The following is a 20,673-nucleotide window of genomic DNA, read 5'->3' as shown; positions in this document are numbered from 1 at the left end:
AGAGAAGCTGTGGCTGCCCCATCCCTGGAAGTGTCCAAGGCCAGGTTGGACAGGGCTTGGAGCAATCTTGGATAGTGGAAGGTGGCCCTGCCCATGGCAGAGGGTGGAGCTGGATGATCTTTAAGGTCACTTCCAATCCCAGCCATTCTGTGATACTATGATTAACCAGTTCTCACCAATGCTTTTCAAAGAACATTAATATACATTGCCTTTGAAAAAGAGTTAAAAACCCCAAAAGACATTATTTACATGGCTGGCATTTATAGAAATAACAATAATAATTTTCACTTTTATGGACAACAGTAACATTTGCAGTCCAAGAAACCATAAATGTCCTGTAACAGATGATGATCACCTTGCTGACATGATAAATAAGAGGCATTTAGTTTTTATTTGCTTTCGTAATTTCTTTTTTCCTTATGAGAGCACCACTCGGTGTAAATGTAAGACTAAAATGTATTTTAGTCTTCAGTACTTGGAAGCAAATTCACACATTATTATTCTACATTAGCTTCATTTGTCAATTTGATGACTAAAGGCCTACTGGCCAGATGCAAATGCTGCTTCCTAATCTGGATCCATCACCCACAGCAGCCGTGGGATGTCACTGCCCACGAAGGAGGATGAATCAGGAGAGCTGTTCCACAAGGGAAGGTGCAGAGATAAACCAGATGCATTCATTACCTGCAGAAAGTTCTGGTTTCCTTCTGAGAACATTTAGTTACAGTGAATAACCCCAATCAAAGTGGCCCAGGTGTAAGATAAGCCCTGTCAGCAGTGCAGGGTTTCCCAGTCAGGAGGTGCTGGCACTGGCCTTGGCTCTGTGTGCTGAGGAGCTCTTTGCCCTTCACCAGCCACATGTGAATAGTCTGGAGAAGACAACAGGAATTTTGAAGCTTTGCTGGATCCAGGCCAGGAAATCCAATATACTTTATTTCTCATTTCCATCATGTGTGCATAAGGTGATATCCTCCAATTCAGGCATACATAAAATAATTAACTTCTTTTCCTTTAAGTAAGCATCAGGAGAAAATAGTAAGATGTGTTAAGGGTTTGCTAATTGATGATATATTGCCCTAAATTAATTTTCTACTATTAATGTTACTTAATGGAATTTCATATTTCTTATTTGAAAAATGAGGGTCAAAGGAAGCAATGATGAGAGACAATTACAATTACCACTTAGGACCATTAATATGTAAATATATGTGTAAGTTAAGATTGTTAATTAAAGTTTCATAATTGCTGGGTATTTTTGAAGTCAGAACCTAATAGGTTCTGCCATTATTTGTGCCTGCTTTATGCATACAATGTCAATGATTTTTACTCTTAACATACCATGAATAACAGCATGGCATTTATTTTATTAACTGATACGGCCATTAATGTCTCATTATGCCATTAAAACATTTTATTCCTTTCTAAAAATACAACTGGTTAAAAAATTCTATCCCTTATACACCTTCATGCATCAGCTCACCAGTCAACCCCAAGAATGTGCAGATCTCTCCAGAACCATCCAGTGAGCTCTTTCCTACCTTCCTTTGCAGCAGCTGATGTTACCAACTTTAGAGCACAGATATTTTTAAAAGGTCAAGATAGAGAGTGGACTTGATCCAAGGATACCCAACTACAGCAATCCAAAAGTCAAGAGAACTCTATCAAATGTAGAGAAACTGGAAAAGACTTTGAGAAATCATTTCTGCAATACTTCTCATTTATGCCATGTGTGCACAAGAGAAATACTTTAATCAGTTTTAATTCACAAATTTCATCTTATTTGAATAAGTAAAGTATAAACAATGAGAATTTCCTCACTTATGGCATTATTTTTTCATGAATTTTGCCCTGTTACCTAAAACTTTTAAAGAAACACTGTCCTTCAAAAAATTTAATCCTGAATTATGGCCTCTATTACACAGACCATGAAAATAAAATCAGAAATAAAACACTGCAGCCCAGTTATAATCCCAGTGCATTATTCACTTTAATTTAAAATAAAGTATGTGTTCTCAGAAGAATGCCATGCATCCTTCTCACAGAAGTGTGTAAAAATAATGATGGCTACAGGAATATTTATGATTTTAAGAAATCTTTGAAAATATGGGGTTTTTTTTCCTTAGGGTATATATCTAGTGCAAATATTCAGTGTCTTACAGTAAAATAAAAGTTTTCAGTTTCCAAAAGTACAAGGAATTTTCTAAGCATATTTGCTAAGATATAACCTAACTAAAATCATTAAGATCTTCCTTTTCCTAGCCTTGCATGATTTAAATTAATTCTTGATAGCTCTAGGAAGGCATCAAATAAAATCAAACACCATCATCAGATGAAACAATTTTCTTTGGCATGTCCAAAGACATTTATCTCTTCAAGCACACCCAAAGCATAAATAACTGTGTTGCTAAGTTGTTGCAACAACCTAAAGAGAATCTCTTTTTATTTCTGTATCTGTTCTGCTGCAAATGGAAGAAATGTTTTGAACCCATGAAGAAGCAACTCCCTCTCCAATTTGCCCTTTACTCTGTAATAAGTATGATGTGGCCTTTCTGTAGACAATTCACTCATGGCACTACAGAAGATATGAAAAATAAATCAAGCCCAATATCTGAGCCATCTCTAATAAAGTTTTAACTACTGATCCCAGAGATATTTTCCCCATAAATTGACTCACTGTACAATTGGGATTGCTCCAAGCCTTTAAGGCTTTATCCGTTAACTGTTTGGAAATAGAGATGATAACTCCCCACAGCTGATAGAGCCAAGCAGTTAAAAAGTGTTTTAGACAGTATCTTCAAAGGTCTTGACAGAGAATCCCATAATACTCAGAATTTCTTTAGCTGTGATCTGTTCTTAAATATAAACCTCTCCTTTAAGCCATGCTTTGGACTGCTGCAATCACTGGATGGCTTGGGAAAGGTATTTTGTTACAGCTGAACAGCTGAAGACCACTGTGCCCAAATGCCTACAGAGATATGGAGAAGTCTGTGTGAAATCCCAGAATCACTAAGGTTGGAAAAGGCCTCCAAGGTCATCGAGTCCAGCCTGTGACTGATCCCCACCTTGTCACCCAGCCCAGAGCACTGAGTGCCACATCCAGGAGATCCTTCAGCACCACCAGGGATGGAGACTCCAACACTTCCTTGGCAGCCCCTTCTAATGCCTGACAACCCAATCTGGGATGAAATTCTTCCCTAAAACACAACTAGTCACTGTTTACAAGAAAGGGAATAAAAATTAGGTAAAAAGTTCATTCTTACAAGTGACACAAAAATTCTAATTTTACCTTGGCAATGAAGGCTGGAAGTTCATGGAAAGTCTCCAGGAGGAAACGCCGTGGTGGGAAGCCCGAAGAGTAAGGAAGGTTTTGGTGGTCAGAATGGAATTACCTACCTGGGAAGAGAGCAGCACTTTTCCAAGCACCTGAACCACTAAAGCTGTTGGGAGGTCACTGCTGGAAGTGAGATGAATTCACAAATTTCGGTTCCAAAGAAGCTGACAAGGAGAAAACCCATCCTCATTCTAAATCTGTAATTCAAAACTTGCAATCAAGTCCAGATTTCTTTGAAGGGGCTAATTTAATTTGCTCCTTTTTTGACTTGACCTCATTTTATTTTTTATTTGCTGTGTCACTATAGTTTATGTAAAGAATTTTCACTTTGATAATTAAATCAGAAGTTAGAACTCTTTAGAGGTTTTTTTTTTGTTCTAAGAATTCTAAAGCAATTTTACTAAAGTTCAATAGAGTAGGAAGAAGATTAGGTCACCAAATGAAAGAAATGCAAATGATCTTCAAAAGCTGGCATCCTTCCATCTTACCTTTGAGAGTGGATAAATCCACTTTGATACCAGGATTTAATAAAAAGATCAAAAAGTCCACATGCTTATAGCTGATGTTATTCAGGCAATATTGTTGTTGAAGTAGTTCTAAGGATGGAACCTCAGCCAGGGAATGTACAGCATTAGCTCTGCATTTGCAGAACTCCTGGGACTGGGGCACACAGGGAAACACCAAGTTTGGAGCTCCTCAATTCCTCTTTCTCTTTTAGAAAGAAGTTTTACAATAAAAGAAGTTTACACCCCACAAGCAGCCTTTCCACATGAGCAATTAGATATAAAATAATCTATAACTTAGGTTTGACAAGAGATGGTTTGAAGGTCTCCAGATGAAAATAGAGAAGTGGAAGGGAAAGAGAAACAGGAGACAAGACTTTGAGCCAGTGTAGGTATGAGCACGTGGCTTGCAACTGTTTGTATTCATTATGAAACCAGAAGAGAACAAACTCTTTTAATTTTAATGCTAAGTGCATAATTTGTTTTGCAAATATTCTGTGAGACCACACAAAACCCATTAATTCTATAGTTTCTTATAAAGGAGAGAGAGAGAGCAAACAGAAAGAGCATTCTTGAATGATCAAATGTCTGAGGGATCTGGTGGGAATTCTTCCCATAAGATGTGTTCTTTAGGGAACAGGTGTAGATCTAAACAGATGGGCTTATATGAGTAGAATTGGCAGCTCCACAGATTGCTGCTCTCTTTTCTGTATGATTTTTCATACTTGCCAGGGTATTCAGGACCACTCTGCTTAATTATTCTTAACATTTTGCCCATTTCATATGCTCACAATATAATGGGCAAATATAAAAATAATTTAAGCAAACTGCAGTTTAAATCTCAATAAAAACAATCCATTTTATTCCAACAAAACCCTTAAAGAGGGAACTGCCTATTTTATTAATGTTAGTCCATCTGTTTGCAATAGCTCCTTTGGAAGTATTTGTTTTGCTTAGAAATACCCAAAGTGATTATGTACGTGGCAGTAGATGGGCTGAGCTGTGTTCACTGCTTTTAAATCACTGAGAATCACTGAGCACATGAAGGTGTTTTTACTTGAGTTGGGCCAGGACTACAGAAGGCATCAAATGCTTGAATCCCAGACTAGAGCATCTCCTCTGTGAAATCAGGCTGAGAAATTTGGGATTATTCAGAAGAGAAGGTTGTGTGGAGACCTCAGAGCCCCTTTCAGTATCTAAAGGGGCTACAGGGAAGCTGGAGAAGGGCTCTGTCAGGAACTGGAGTCACAGTACAAGGAGGGAAGGGTTCAAACTGACAGGGAGTAGGTATAGGTTGGATATTAGCAAGAAATTCTTCCCTGTGGTGGTGGGGAGCCCTGGCACAGGTTGCCCAGAGAAGCTGTGGCTGCCCCATCCCTGGAAGTGTCCAAGGCCAGGCTGGATGGGCTTGGAGCAACCTGGGATAGTGGAAGATTCAACCATTCCACATCAGATGCAGGAGCTGGAACAGGAAGGCTGTGAGTTGCTCAAGCCAGGTTGTTCACTCATTCCTGGCACTTGGAGCTGCCCAGGGAAGAAGGTGGAGGAGGCCCCTCAGCCACAGTGCTGAGAGAGGCCAGCACTGGCACAGATCTGCCCTGCTTGGGGTCTGACTCAGAGGCTTCATCTGCTTAAATGAAGCCCATTATTCTGCTGGTCCATCAGCCAATGACTCCTAATTGTGCCAGTGCCTAAACTGAGCTTGCAAGCACAGCTAAAATACTAATCATTAATTTCAGTCACTTATAAATGTCTGTCATGCTGTCAGGTACATTCCAAGTGCCACTCAGGATGACTGGCTAGGGCATGGAATTGAAGGAAAAAGAATACACAATAGAAAATGAAACCTCTCAAAACTGGGCACAAAATGGAGATGTTAATAATGCCACTGATGAAAGGAAAGACCTGTTTGGCCAAATACACATAACTGTGTACCAGAGTTTTAAGGAGGCAGCTGGGACTGCAGTCTGGAACACAGAAAGAGATGATCCTCAATAAAAGGCTGTTATCAACTACTACTACAGCTCTACCAGGCAGTAGAAGGCAATGGATTTAACAGACTATGTTCCTCTTTTTTTCATGGACTGCAGAGTAAAATTCTCAAATTCAGGGAACCTTGCACTCCCAGTGCATGAGGAGCCAGTTCTGGGAGCCCTGATCCACAGAAGAGGGCCAGAGAGATCACAGCATTTCCTGAGTTTATCTGTTTGCCATCTGCATCTCCTCCTGCCCAGTGCCAGAGCTGGACACTGCACCACAGACAAGAAATGCTCTGTTTTTCTTCCTCTTCTGTGTTTGCAGGCAGGTCACTGAGATATTGCACACATATTCACTTGCAATATAAGATGTCAAAGGAGGAAATTATGTTTAACATAAACCCAACATTAAAGAATTCACTGTCATCATGACCTCTCTGGTGTTCTAGAAGGGGGGAAAAAGGATTAAGATATTTCATTTTTTCACTCAGTTTAGTTTAGGAAGACTGAAAGTAACTAGATTTTACCCTGCTCTCCAAGAGCATGTGATACTCAGAGAGATAACAGCTCTACATAAAAGGTATTTTCATGAGTTGAAAAACAGGCAAAGAAATAAAGGAAGTTCATTCCAGAGGAAAAAAACCCAAACAAACAAACAAACAAACAGCTCAAAAATTCAAGTCAGGCATTGGAGGCTGTTCATAGAACTTCTTTCCTTGCTTGTTTTCCCATTCATCATTATGTATAATATTTTGCCACAGAAAAAGAAAGGGGAATAAAATACTTTATTTAGTTGCCCAAAAATTTCAATGCAAAAACTCTTTCTGCCCAGGAAATGACCATGGGCTTGCTGGTGGGAGCCTTTACAAAAGGACAGGCAATATTTATGAGCAGTTTGGAGGTTTCCTAGTGAATATCCATCTGGACAAAGTGCATATGCAAGCTTTGCACTCTCCCTCTCTCTCTCATTCCTAGGTCAGTTACCTAATCCTAAAATTACATCCAATTTTCTCTGAGGAATAGCTCTGCATAAGTGTAAGCTAAATGCCTCAAAGGCATCTAAATCAGGATTTTCTTAGTAGTGGAACAGCCTTAAAAACAAATTAAAATCATGCTTTCATGACAAAGAGGATTTTGTCTCAGGCTTTGAATTCCTTTCAATAAATGGGTTTACTTTGTACCCATGCAGGCTTGACAAAAGGAGGCTGCACATCCTGTGGTGGGAGCAACTGGTGCCATTTCTCCCTTTTCAGCAAAGATGCTGCCAGGCAACTGCAGAGATGCCCTGAACTTTGTCTCACTCACCTTCCTCCACCTGCCCCTTGAAATGCAAGCAGGACTCCCAGATTGGCCCATAAAAAATACCAAGCACTGCTAGGACAGCTGTATGGAGATGATATTGTTAATCAATATATTTTGCATAGCCCCATGGATCACTTTTTATTGATGATTACACACTTTAGCTCCTGTGACAATTTGTCAATAAAATAAAAATAAAAAAGGCTAAGGACAGCACACTTTTAATTCAAAGATGATCTCTTTCTTGAAAAGAAGTGCTACTTTCCAAGCTCTGAAAAGACCTAGCTCATTAATATATTCCATTTATCAAGTGGAGGAGCTGTTCAAGGAATCAAAACTTTCTTGGGAATCACAATACAGGTATCTGAAAGTGAATAACTTTCTTTTGGACTTTGGTTACTTTTAAAAATGAATATTGAAAAAAGAGGATGTTTGCTAAAAAGGTAAATTTTGAGTTACTGAAAGTGTGTTATTCAAACTCAGCATAGACTGGCATAGTTTTTACCCCCACAAAGGAGAAAGAAAATTGCTGGTTATGGACAGTTTTAATTTTTTTTTTTTTAATGGAACTGACATTTCATGTCGAAGTTTTAATCTAAAATGTGAAATACTTTGCTTTCTAAGAGGGAAGAGAACAGTGGGTGAACAGACCAAATTTCCTAATTACTTTTTTATCCACAGCATGCCAGCCTCTCTGGACTCTTTCTCCTCTCTCAGGGTTTGCTTCCCTTAAACAAAACTGCTCAGGTTCTCTGTTTTTCTAAATGTGTTTTCTCCACTCCCAGCACAAGTCAGGGTCAGCCCACAAAGCTCCCAGCTAACTAATGACTCTTGATTACTGATGAACTTAGGTTTAATTTAGGCAGTGACAAAGATGCAAATGTCTGTCCCCTTGCAGGCTCCCTGACCTCTCCAGCCCTTGGCAGAGAATGCCATGGCCATTCCATATTTAACACATAGAAAAGATAAATAGCAAACCAATATTTCAGAAATCCCTTTCCTTTATTACAGGATATGAATGATGAATGCACTATTGATCCTCTCTTTACATACAGATGCTGTACTCAAAACACAGGACCCGGAGAGCTGTCGATATTTAAGAGGAGCTCTCATGGAAGAAAGGCTGTCATGACTTTCAGAGGTCCTTCATCCCTGACTGTCTGCAGGAGTAAGTTAATCAGGAGATGAAGCTCTTGTATCTAAGCCAGGCTTGGGATGGAGCTGTGCAGTCTGAGTGAAAGTAAGGAGATCTCTTTTATCACTGTAAATACATTCAAAGGGGGAATGGGCTAATTGCAACACTCTGTGAGCTGGAATTAATATAAACAATAAATATAAAATGGAATCCATGAACCTGGTAAAGTTATAAAAGCCGTAAATGTTAGAGATGAGAGGTTGAATACATTATTATTTTAAGACTTGTGCCTAGTTAAAATGAGATTGGAAAAAAAGCCAACTTCTGCAAGCCATTTTAATTCAGTTTGGGGATAGCTGCTGGAGAATCAAAATTTTGATCAGTTATGCCCCACTTGGGATGAATAAAGCTCCGATTTTCAGCTTCTGTTAGTTTAATACAAGGATGGCAAAATTCATGTGGACATTCCCTTCATTTACTCTTGGAACAAACAATTTGCTCATCCCCTGTTTTGGCTGTCTGCCTGAACTGCTGGAACTGTTGCTTCTCCTTGAAGAATAACATTTAACCAGACAGATGATAACCCAGTCAACCTGAGGTTCTCAAAACCCCCCTATCAGGTCAATAGATTGCTCTAATGAGGAACAACCCTGGCTTCCAGAACATTGTTTTTATGTGGGAAATCTGCAGGCAAGGGAGATGGGGATATTCAGGAGTACAGCCTGTACTTGAAAAAGGCTGGCTCTAATAAATAGCTGTCCATCTCCTGGCACTCCAGGGAAGGAAGCATGCCCCTCTAACAAAGATGAAGGGAATATCAATGGGGCTAATCTCTTCAAAGTGCTCAGTGCTCAAAGCAATCGCCTGCAGTAGCACAGTCCCCACCCTCATTAGCTCAGCAAACACAGCCAGACACAAAACACTATCTGCAATCAGGGCAAAAAATGTAAAATACAGGAGTTCCAAGTCACCTCCCTATCCTTTCCAAAGGACAAATATTTCATACATTTTAAATTATGTCTGTACTGAAAATAAAGTCAGATATTTTAAGAATCCCTTTTCTTTCCCTTCCAGCATATTTAAATATTGTGGTGTTTGCTTGTATTGAAAAATGGCCATGACACAACAGAAATACTGCACAGCACAACTCTCCCCCTGATCAACAAAGGGGGAAAATTCATTGCCAGCTTTTTCTCTTTGGCAAACTGCAATAGTCAGAAATAAGGAGAGTGATAGTTTCCTACCCCATGAAACAAGGAGACAGAACGATCTGTCAATCAGCTCTTATTTGTGTAAGTCCAATCTACCCATTGCCTCCAAATTAAAGAATTTTTATGGTCAGGAAAACAGATGTTGTGAATGAGAAAAAATGGCATACAGCAGCAGAGAGGGAAGGAGTGAGAATTATGAGACAAGGAATTACTGTTGAATAATTCAGTCTTGCAGCACATCCTTTTATTCCCATGCTGACCATAGGAGTAATTAAGGATGGTCAACAGACACTGTAAGCACTCCTCAGGGAAAGAGCTGACAGGGACATCTTGTTGATCTGACTTCTGAGGGGAAGCAGCATGATCAGGGCTGGAAAATAGGTCATGGCTTGTATAAACCAACTCACACCACGCTGGAATCTCTCCAGGGAGCCAACTAATGGATTCACCAGTGCAAACACGTGGGCTGGGCAGGCTACCTAGGGACAAAACATCAATATTGGGGCAGTGACAAACAGCACACAGTTGGGGCAAGAGCATCTGCTCTGCCAAAGCAGAGATTTCATCTTGAGGCACAAAGGACTAAATCTTTCTCCCAGTGTGGCTGAGGTGAGCCAGCCCACCAGTACTCCTTCTAGCCAAGGAATCACTTTAGAAAATCTTTGGCTAGTATAGGATTATCTCTGAAAGTTTATCTCCCACCCAGCAGTTTAAAACAGGGATCCACATTCAAACATGGATCACAGGCTTTAAAGGGGAGTTTTATAAAGGGATACTCAAGTTTAGTCTAAAGAGAAATAGAAAGAGAGAGGGATGGACAAGACAAAGGAGAATGGAGAGCCATCACTGCTTGAAACTTGCCAGTGTAAAGCAAAAGGCCTGACTTTGGTGTTCAGCCCTATCCCCTTTTGGAAGGAAAGAAAGGGAGTTTTCCCTGACCACTACTTGGCCAAATTCTACAGGGGACAGAGGAGGCAGACACAGATCAGACACACAGCCCTGACACAGCACTTGCACATGAGCTGAAGCCAAGAGGAAAGTGAAGACGACCTAAAAGTGCTGATTATCAAATAATAAATGGCAAACTAAGATATGCAGGTGGCTGCATTTGTGCTCATTAAGCAAAATCTGTGAGAATGTGGATCAATTATATTCAAAAGAAACCGACCATGTGAATCCTTAGTTAGTTCAGAAATGGGTGTATAGGGATGGAGGGAAAACACACAGATCTTGGAATGCTGACCATAGCAAAGAAGATGGTTCTGAAGGGACACACATTAAGCAATTCCTGATGAGAACAAGGAGAGGAACAAGTGATGTACAATTACAAATGGACTTGAAAAAGGCCTGAATGAGAAGCAAAGCAGGCAGCAAAATAAATCTCAATTATCTGTGTAAAGAACAAACCTTTCAAAGATTTAAAAAGATTCAAAGATGTGCTCCAAAACCACGGCTTGGTCACCTTGCTGCCCTCTCAGAAGAGTTACAGCACTGTAGCAAGTCTGAACTGAGTAGTAACCAGAACAGGAGTTGTCTGAGTGAAAGGGCAAGTGCCAGTACAAATCTAAAGAATTTCACTCTTCCTGCATCCCCTGTTGCTGCACCAAAGGAATTGGGATGATGGAGCACAGCCCACAGCAAAAACAAAGGCAAGAAGAAAGCAGGAAGGGGGAAGGAAAGATGTTTGGCTCATGGTGAGTCTGGGGAAGGGCGAGAAAAAGCAATTGCTTTAACAATTGTTTAATCCTTCATGTTTTGTTTTTTATAAATACCCAGTATCAGTGATCAGAAGGTTGTGTTAATTGTCAAGAACTTCAATCAAGTAAAAATTACCCAAGTTGAGGCTGTATTGCCTCTGACAGCACATACATAGTCAGAATTGAGGCAGAAACTCAGGCATTGAACCACAAGGGGAAAAGCACCCTAAGGAATCAATTGATGTTATCAAGTAATCTGCCTTGGAGATTAAAGAACACAGAGCAATAAAGTGTTGTAATGAAAAAAGCTTTTGAGTCAGAAATGGGAGGCATAGGGAAAAACACACATTAATGTCAGCACATAATTGCTCTATGTGGACAAAATCAGATGCCTCTAAAGAGATTACTGCTAAATTCTGTGCTAGAGGATTCTTCTCCAATCAAGTGACTTTAACTGTAATCAAAAGGAGACAAATACAGAAAGTAAGTTCCAGAAACTTCAAAACAAGCAAAAGGGAAAGATCTTGCCCTGCTCCAGTTCTCTTTATACGTGGACACAGTGGCCACAGTCACCTCCTGAGACCTGCAAGTTACAGGTGCACCCACTGCTGATTCAGCCTCTAACTCCGAAATCCACTGGAGGCTTCCCAGCAAAGGAGAGCTTCTTCCATCCTAGAAAAGTCTCCACCCTACCAAGATGAAGCTTTATCTCCTCAGTGCCACTTAAGGGGTATCAATTAATCAAAAGCATGAAGGAAAGAAGGAGCAAAGACAAAAACCTGGCCCTGTCACCTTAACACCAGCTTGTCTATGCAGTCAATACACCAACCAAAACTGAGGAAATCAAAGAGAAAATTGAGAGGGCACCTCATTGCAAGATTGATTTGCAAGGACTACATCTGTCAGTTCTGTTCTGAGTGCACAAATTCTTACCAGATTAGGGATACAGAGAAAACTGTAATTTTGGAACTTTACCTGAGGTCTCCATATCAGTGGAAATTCTAACCATCTGAGCTCTAACCTCCATGTCCCCATCCATGTGGGGATTGCTTCTTGCTTTAACATCATCAGTAATAGCCCAAATAATGTCAAGTGCAAATATTGAAAATGCTCCAGGGATGAAATCCTGTCAATAATTCTGTGTTCAGTAAAAGGGTGGGTAATATAGAGATGAAAATTCATCTCTGCTATTTGACACCAAGAACAACTGCAGTGGAACAGCAAACAATTGCCACCCATTGGAGCAATATCTGTCTTGTGGTGATGTTGGGTGATGTCACGTGATGTGCAATTAAGCAAATGAAGTTTGCTTTCAGAGAGCAACACTGAGCAGCTGCCCTGACCCCACCATGGCTGACAGTGGTACCATCTGTTCACTGTCAACGTGCCTCCTGCATCCCTAAAAATGTTGTCTCCTAAAATAAACAGCTTGTATCACAAGATAATCTTGATCTTGCCAATTCTCAACTTTCACATCCATTTACAGCTTTTCCATTCTTTTAAGCTACCTTTCCTCAGGATAAGGCACGCACCTATGGCCCTTGGGAATGGTCAGAAGCATGGAGAGGTTATTTGTTCATGCTGAGAGCAGGTTAAATGTTAACACCTCACTGTATCTCCAGAGCTCAAAATAAAGCAGTGCATTTTCCCAAATATTATTTGCTTGCCCTCGGCCTCTCTGTAACTGCTCTTGATTTTGGATAGTTGCTGTGAAGTGGGGCTTGTTTGGTTTGTTTGTTTTCATGTGCTGTGATAATTAATAAACACATCATGGCACACAAGCTGGAACCTTCTGCACCTTCTCTAACATATGCAATACTGGTTTGTGATTAATCTCATTTACATTTTCTAAACAGCAACTGGAAACACTAAAGGTAATGACAAGAGGGTGCTCCAGGGATGCATGAATGCTACACAAGAATATGTGCATGTGGAGATGCTGTTAACTTGCACATAAAAAAGTAAAAGTGAATTTAGTTTAAAAATCAGTTATTCTGTGGTCCATTTTGCACAGTAACTCTGGTCAGTTATTCCAGCATGCAGAATTCAAAGGACATGTTAATGGTGTATGACATCAGAAAAATTTCTGATATTAAACACAATATTGAAAAGCATTACCACCAGGAGGCTGAGTCCTGGGCAGCTCCATCACCACCTCTCACTGAAAGACCATGACCTTGTTGCAGAAAGCACAGGACAAAGCAGAAAATCCCCATGAAGTGCAGTGGTAATTCCTAATGTAATTATTTTCTGTTTCTTCACAAGCATGGAAAAGTCCACCTCTAAGCTGAGCTAAAGAAAAGCTGAGGCAGAGAGCAGCTAAAGCAGAAAGATTTATACACAACTGTTGTCACTAATTTATCTAAGATCTGAGTGTGGCTCTGATCAAGCAGGAAATGGCTTTAGGCTGCTATTTAACTAACACTGCTGCTCAGGCATTTAGGCCCAGCAAGGCTCATCCCAAAAATGCCATTGGGAGAACCCCAGTAACTCACAAACTCCTCCTACCTGGTGCATGTCATACCCACAAAGGGAACACCACATAAAAACAAAAGGTAGGATGTGCTTGTCTGCACTACATTTGCAAAGATAATTACTTGAAAACAATACAAAGGAAAGCAAAACAAATTCTTCCATTAGCTGGGGCCTTCCTATCTCTGACTTCAATCTTGTTTGCTGATACCACCAAACTTCTTATAAACCTCTTCTATCATTATTAACTTTCATTTAAATAATTATTGGGCAGAAGAAAAAAACCTGCTCAACCACGGCTCTCTAATCTATTAATTAAATCCACCTGTAAGAGCTGAACAATTTGTGCCTCTGACTATTAATGCACTCAAGTATTTTACACTGGGTGGTGAAACACCAGCTGGAGAGACTGAGGGACACAGCTGGAAACTGAGCCATGTTTTGGGAAGGAAAATCAACACAAGCTGCTCCACAGGCAGAGGGGCTGACTGAGGCATTCCCAACAGGCTGTTAAACACAGGGTCTATTTGATCTACTCTGTCCCTCGTGTCTCAGCCAGGTATTTGTCTATCTTCAGCCAGCTGGAATTCCATCCTTTTGCATTCTGCCTCCCTGTGACCATCCACCCCAATTTGATATCTCTGTTGTTTGGTTACTGCTGTAGAGAAAATTTTGGATTTTGTCCAAATGATGGAAAAATGTGCCCATTTAGATGACCTGAAGCTGATAACCTTTCTAATGGAAAGTTCCCATCTGGCAGAACTATTACAACTGCATTTTCCAGGGGTGGGGTTCCACTGCAAATGACCCAACATTATATACCATAAACAAAGATGCAAAACTTCTTCAAATCCTCCTGAACAAAAAATGAGCTCTTCTTCCAAATTACACCCATAAATACAATAGTGGTTAAACTTGTCTTTGGGAAACTGCCCAAAACTGGACACTGCCAATGCATTTTTTCTCCCCTGGAAAATGCAAGCACCTTATTTAATGATACAGCAGAGAGATCCATGAAATCACTACACAAATAATTTGGAATTTGATGTCAAAGTTTCCTGCCAAGGGACTCAATATATTGATAATATGCATTCCACAGTATGTGGGTCATTATGACAAAACACCATCCTATTATTTTTCTTTAATGATTCCTTATCATTCCTCAAATTCTGTCAAAGCTTTATGTTTTATGAACACATAATACAAGAGTATACTTATTTTTCAATGTGCCTATATGTATAATGTTATATATTATTGTATTATATCATGTTGCACTGGCTTTGAGTAAAACCATTTCCTAAGCTAGGATCTAAGTCTGTGCTTTGGAACTGAAGATTGTTTTAAAATCTTAGAATGGCCCCTCTTCAAATGAAAATGCAATGTGCACTCACAGTACTGCTGACATGGTAATACATGGTTGATGATGAAAAAATAACTGCTTAATTCAATTCCTGTGCCTAGTAAGCAGCCCTGTCAGCACGATGAAGTTCTGAGGCACTTCTAAGAGGACTTTGTAAGAGTGTTATGAAATGCAACTCCAGAATTAGCAAATAAAAGAACAAACAGTCATGGAGAATAAACACCACTGGAACATAGGTAATCTCACAAAGCTTTTTACCCCCATTGATCAGTTCTGTATTTTATGTAATACTGTTGCAATTAATTGTACTCTTTGTTATCGTGCATTTTTCATTTTCTGTAAATGGAGCAGCAGTCCAATTTGACAGTTTAGCCCATAGAAAACAAACGTATTGATCATTGCCACAATCAGGCACTTCAAAATTACCACATCTGCGCTGCTTCACATATGTTCTGCCTCCAGAATTAGACAGAGAGATTGCAAAAGAAACCATGTTTTAGGGGGGCAAAGTTGTTTTAGCAGCCTACCAGAGCGATGAAAGGCCACCTGGTTGGCAGGGTGGGGACCTGCATCGATGGAGAGAATAGGGAGCAGCCTCCGCATGTCCCAGAGCTTCAGCAGGCCCGAGGAGTCACAGGAAGCAATGGTGTCCCCCTGCCGGAGATGGAAACAAAGTCAAGGCATTGCTTCTGTCCTCTGCCAGCAGCAAAGCCTCTGGCACAGGGCTGGGCAGCCACACACTGTATTTAAATAAAGAAATAAAGAAGCTATTCTACGTGAGGTTATCACAGCCTCTTATCAGCTCTGTTGGCTTAAATAGCAACGGAGACAACGTGACTTCTAAAGAGACCAGTTCAGGAGAAACTGGAAGTACAAAGGAGAAAAATGTCATCCTGAATTCTGACACCAGTGTCCCCTATGACTTTGACATAGATTGCATTTTACTCTGGATTTTTTCTATCCAGAGAGATATTTTGTCAAAAACTTACTTTGGGGGTGTGTTTGTGAGTGATAGTTTTGGTTTGGTTTAGAACATGCGTGCCTTCACACTTGTTTTTTATGTGCCCAATAAATGAGTTCAAGAAATGCTGCTTAATTACAGCTTTGGTAGCTCAGCAGCTCTGACCCAGATCAATGGACAGCCCACCTGGGTGAGACTGCACATAATCCACTCAGAGTAGTTACAGGAGACACTCCAGTGGCTGCTCTGTGACTGCTCCTTGTGTCACCTACAGTTGCACCCATGGATTTTCAATATGACATTTCTCCTGTAAGCAGTAGCACTGCCCAGCTGATAGATCATAACAGCACTGAGAATGAGTCCCTGGAACAGATGTTATGCAAACATTGATCAGAGACAGTCCCTGCTGCAAAGTGACTGAGAATGGAGAGCTGACTTTGACCTTCTCACTGGCCCTAATGTGGGCATCATTACTAGTGGCATAATTATGAGGAAAACACTCTAATTTACTTGTATTACAGGTTTTCCCTTCTAGTCATTAATTTTGTTACAGTAGCTGGCACACCACAAGATCCATTCCCCCTCTCTCACAAGCCTGCCATCTCATTCTCTGCCATGTTTACTTTCACTCATTGCTACTACAGACCCCTTAGGTACACAAACCTCCTCTCTGGCAGGGATTTACACAGTCCAGCTGTTGGTAGGTGCCAGATGCACTGCACTACCCTCACTCATTCTGGGCTCACTTGGTCAGGGCCTGGTGTTCATAGGACAGAGGCTGTGGGTCCAGTCCCTGCAGGGGATACTCACTGAAGAGCTGGACTCAATGATCCTTTGGTGTCCTTCCCAACTCAGACTATTCCGTGATTTTGGGATCTGTGGCCACACTAGAAAGGATGAACCCTCTGATCCTTGAATAGCAGCAGTGCTGGAGAAACCTACCCTGGGATCATCCCATTGTGCTGTGTGCTGGATGACCCAGACAAGATGGTCCTGCTCCAAAGGGTTCACACACTGTCTCAGTGGCAAAGATCAACTAGTTCTTGTTGACACAAGCCTGCAGACATTTTAACAATTTCCTCCCAGAGGTCTGGTACAAACAAATTGTGTGTAAAATGTAACAGCCAGCTGTGTATTTGTCCTGATTTCTGTGATTAGACAGCATACCTCATCAGGAAACAGAAGTAAGAAAACAGACTTCTGGTGGCAACACATCAACATACACAAAGAGGTATTTGATCAGCCTTGACACACTCTGCCCACAGACTTATTACTAAAGGCATTAATTATCACTGATCCTGAGGCAGCTGCTACACTGAGAACATCACATCATGATTTTGTTGGTGAGCTGGCTATTACACTTCAGCACTCCTTCACTCCATTCCACACCTTATCCAAATCAACTGAGCTGGAGATGAGGGATAACAACTTTTCAATAGGAAGAAATAAACCAGGACTGTAACCAAGCTGAAAAATTATTTGGAGTTACACACCATTCAAAGAAAAAGAAAAGGATAAGTCATATGTTAAATGAACTCATTTCCATCTGGCCATGGGCCATTTTCAGAAGCTTTTAAGGCAGAATCATTTTAAATTCTCCTGCGAGCTTTTGGCTTTTTCATCCCTGCTACAGTTATTATTTTACTCATTCACGGAAGACCCCCTGCCTTGCTCATGGTTTTTTTCTTGTTGTTTCTTGCCACACTGAAGTCTTTTTTATGATGTATTTTGGATGCTGTATTTTACTGAACAGCATGGTGGACCATCAGGGCTTGATTGATTTCCTACATGTAAAAGGAGAAGACAATGAGTTCCAAGGAGAAGAGGTGCAAGAGCAGATTCCCCTTGTTCTGATTTCCATTCACACTACATTTGCTGCTCAGCCCAGTTGCATTAGCTCTTTTAATCAGAGAGCATGTAAAATGATTCTATAAAACTGGTCAGGATTGCTGCCTAGTCTATAGAATCAAGCTGGTACTGTTCCGTGTGTGCACGCTGGAGTAATTAAAGAATTTATACAAGGATTCAATTAGTTTGCATTCAAAGACTGGCTCTGTTCCAGGCTCCACTTAAAGGACTTTGCAAGCCCTTTAATTGCCTTCACAGTTACATCCTCCACTCTTTACCTTCCTGCCAACTTAATGAACATCTTTATATTCCAGAATACCTCCCATTAAAATGGACATGCTCAGCTCCATATACATCACAATCCCAATCTCAACTGACACTTGCAACAAACCAAATAATTGTTACATTGGGAATTAAAAGATTTATTTAGTTTCCACGGAGTTTGTAGGAATCTATTTCCTTCTTCCCTTTTCTTAAAAAATGAATTTTTTCCTTCTGAATATTAATGATTAGCAATGGGATTAATCACCAAGTACACTTTAGGTAAATATTCCCTGAAAACTGCTGTTTTACACCTGTGAGAAGGATAAAAATCTGCATAATTATGTCTCTAGCTTATAAACACACCTCTGGATTTATTGCTGAAAGATCAATAATACATGAACCACATCAGGCTGCTTTATCTCATTTAGACTGCAGTGGACTCCTCCCAGGAGCATCCTCTATACAGCTGGAGGCAGGTCAGTAGTTGTTCCATCACCTTTTGCACATATTTTTAATAAGGCAAAACAGTAACTGAACAGCAACTCATTTCACTCTGACAGAAGAATCCCCCAACTTTCTTAGCAGCTGTCAATGAGCAACTCCTGATTTTGCACTGAGTAGAACTACTAGAAGTTGACCCAAGAAAGTAGCCATTGTTGCTTTCAGAGCATATGTGATGCCTCAGGTTTGAGCTTTTATATTTTTCAGATTCTGTGCTGCTTTAGTGTGTGGGTTTAAGCTTCATATTAGGGGATGGTGAGCTCTCTTCAGAGAGTAGGGAGACAAAACAATTCCTGCTCCAGCTGGGGACCAAGGACAAATGATCCAAATCTCAGAGCATAAACAATGGTGAATTGAAGAGAGAAAAACCAGAAGGATGGGACTTCAGGGGCTAAAGCTGTAATTGGACAATTAACTCCAATATGCAAATGGAGCAGAACTTCTAAAAGTGAGAGACCCTGTGACCAGGTGTCCATTTTGTGACCATTTTGGGTCCATCCTGGGTGCAGCCCTGGCTGGGCTCTTGTGCTGCCCAAGGTGGATCCATTGAGGCCTTTAATAAATCCCTGCTTTATTCTTTGACTCTGTCTGGCCTCTGTTCCAGGTCAGCCTTCACAGGGCATCAGATGGAGACTCAGAACACCCCTCGTGTCCTCCAAAGGAGGAGCTCCACGAACAACAATCCGTGGGAATGGCAGAACTTTGCTGCAGCAGAGTTTCCAATTCTACTGACTTCCAAAAACAACCACGGATCAGGGGTCTCTAGTTTGTGTACATGCACTCTGCAGGCTTTTCCCTTGCTGTGTGAAACCTGGGGAATCTCTCTTCCCTTTGTCACATCAAGTAGCAGGAAGTGCCTGGTGGTGTGTTTGAGGAGCACAACACATGCTAGGATTGCAGAAACCCTTTGCATAAATTTACATAAGAAACCACTGCACTCTCTGCAGAGTTACTGCTCACAGTAGTTGACATTGCACTTGAAACATTTCTGCAAAGGGAGCAATAGCTTTTGTAGAGAGGTTTAAAATAATCAGTTTTGTTTTTCCCTTTCTAACCATCAAAGAAGGGTCTGGATTCTGGGAGCTGTGCAGTGAGAGGAGATGAATGATAATTGCCATTACTGGCTTTTCTCCGCATTTTTGAGAGAGACCATGACTAAAGTAAAGTTAGGTGCCATCATTTCCTGATTAGACACTCCTGAGAGCAACAAGCATAAAAATTCCTGAGCTACACCATGTTTGTGCACAGGGATTTTTTTGGTATTCACTTCCAAATGTGAAAAACTGGGTACTATTCACTGCAGTAATGTTAAAATACAGATATAATACATACTTTCTTAAATTCATAAATTAGAGGCAAAAGATCTACTGCTGAAATGCCAAATTGTTCATTTTAAAATGCAGAACATGTTAGTAATTGAAAGAAAATGAATGTCAGTAAAGTACATGTGCATTTTTTAAAGAGAAACCACCAAAGGAACACATAAAAATCATGGAATCATTTAGATTGAAATAGACCTCCAAGATCATTGAGTCCAGCATAATATTTGGCTCCTTATCTTGTCTTTGGGTGTTTAGTAAGGGCAACTAAATGCATAAAGAAAATTAGAAATGTATTCACAGAAGCTTACCCAATTCTGAACTCCAGTAAGTGTATGAATCTCCCTCACACTTTAAATGTATTTCAGGTGAAAGAATGATCAGTTCAAGAAATCTCATCCCATTATTTTGAGAACTACTTCACAAAAAAACAGCTAAATATCTATGGTGAGCTGACACTGCTGTGTCCCAGGTGTCCCCCAAACCCACTCTATGATTCCCTGCCTCAGCTAGACAGGACAGAGAGAAATAGAACAAAAGTTTTGTGGGTTGGATTAAAGACAGGGTGATATCACTCACCAAGAACTGTCATGGACAAAGCAGACTTGACTGGGGAAAGAAATAATTTATGTAGGAGACTGGAGGAATGGTTAACAGGCTCAAAACAACCAGGTGCGAAGTGGGGTGGAAACAGGATGAGCTCTGTCTCTTTTTTCTCCTTCTTAATATATATTGTAAACCTGACTGAAAAATTCCTGTCAATGCCATCTTACCTGCCTTGCTGTATCTGGGTAAG

The 20,673-nt window shown here is 40.5% G+C and overlaps 1 protein-coding gene across 1 annotated transcript in view; it reads right to left on the bottom strand.

Moving 5' to 3' along the window:
• The window catches only part of SPAG16 (sperm associated antigen 16), a 286,793-nt gene that overhangs the window by 72,521 nt on the left and 193,599 nt on the right, over positions 1–20,673 (bottom strand). The window contains exon 16 of the mRNA XM_050987617.1: positions 15,512–15,638. Within this exon, the coding sequence (XP_050843574.1) occupies positions 15,512–15,638 (127 nt within the window). The remainder of the gene's footprint in view (positions 1–15,511; positions 15,639–20,673) is intronic.

This window comes from Serinus canaria (assembly GCF_022539315.1).
Source record: "Serinus canaria isolate serCan28SL12 chromosome 7 unlocalized genomic scaffold, serCan2020 HiC_scaffold_29, whole genome shotgun sequence".
NCBI classification, from domain to species: Eukaryota; Metazoa; Chordata; class Aves; order Passeriformes; family Fringillidae; genus Serinus; species Serinus canaria.
Note: the sequence above shows the minus strand (reverse complement) of the source record. Positions and strands in the feature narration are given on the sequence as shown.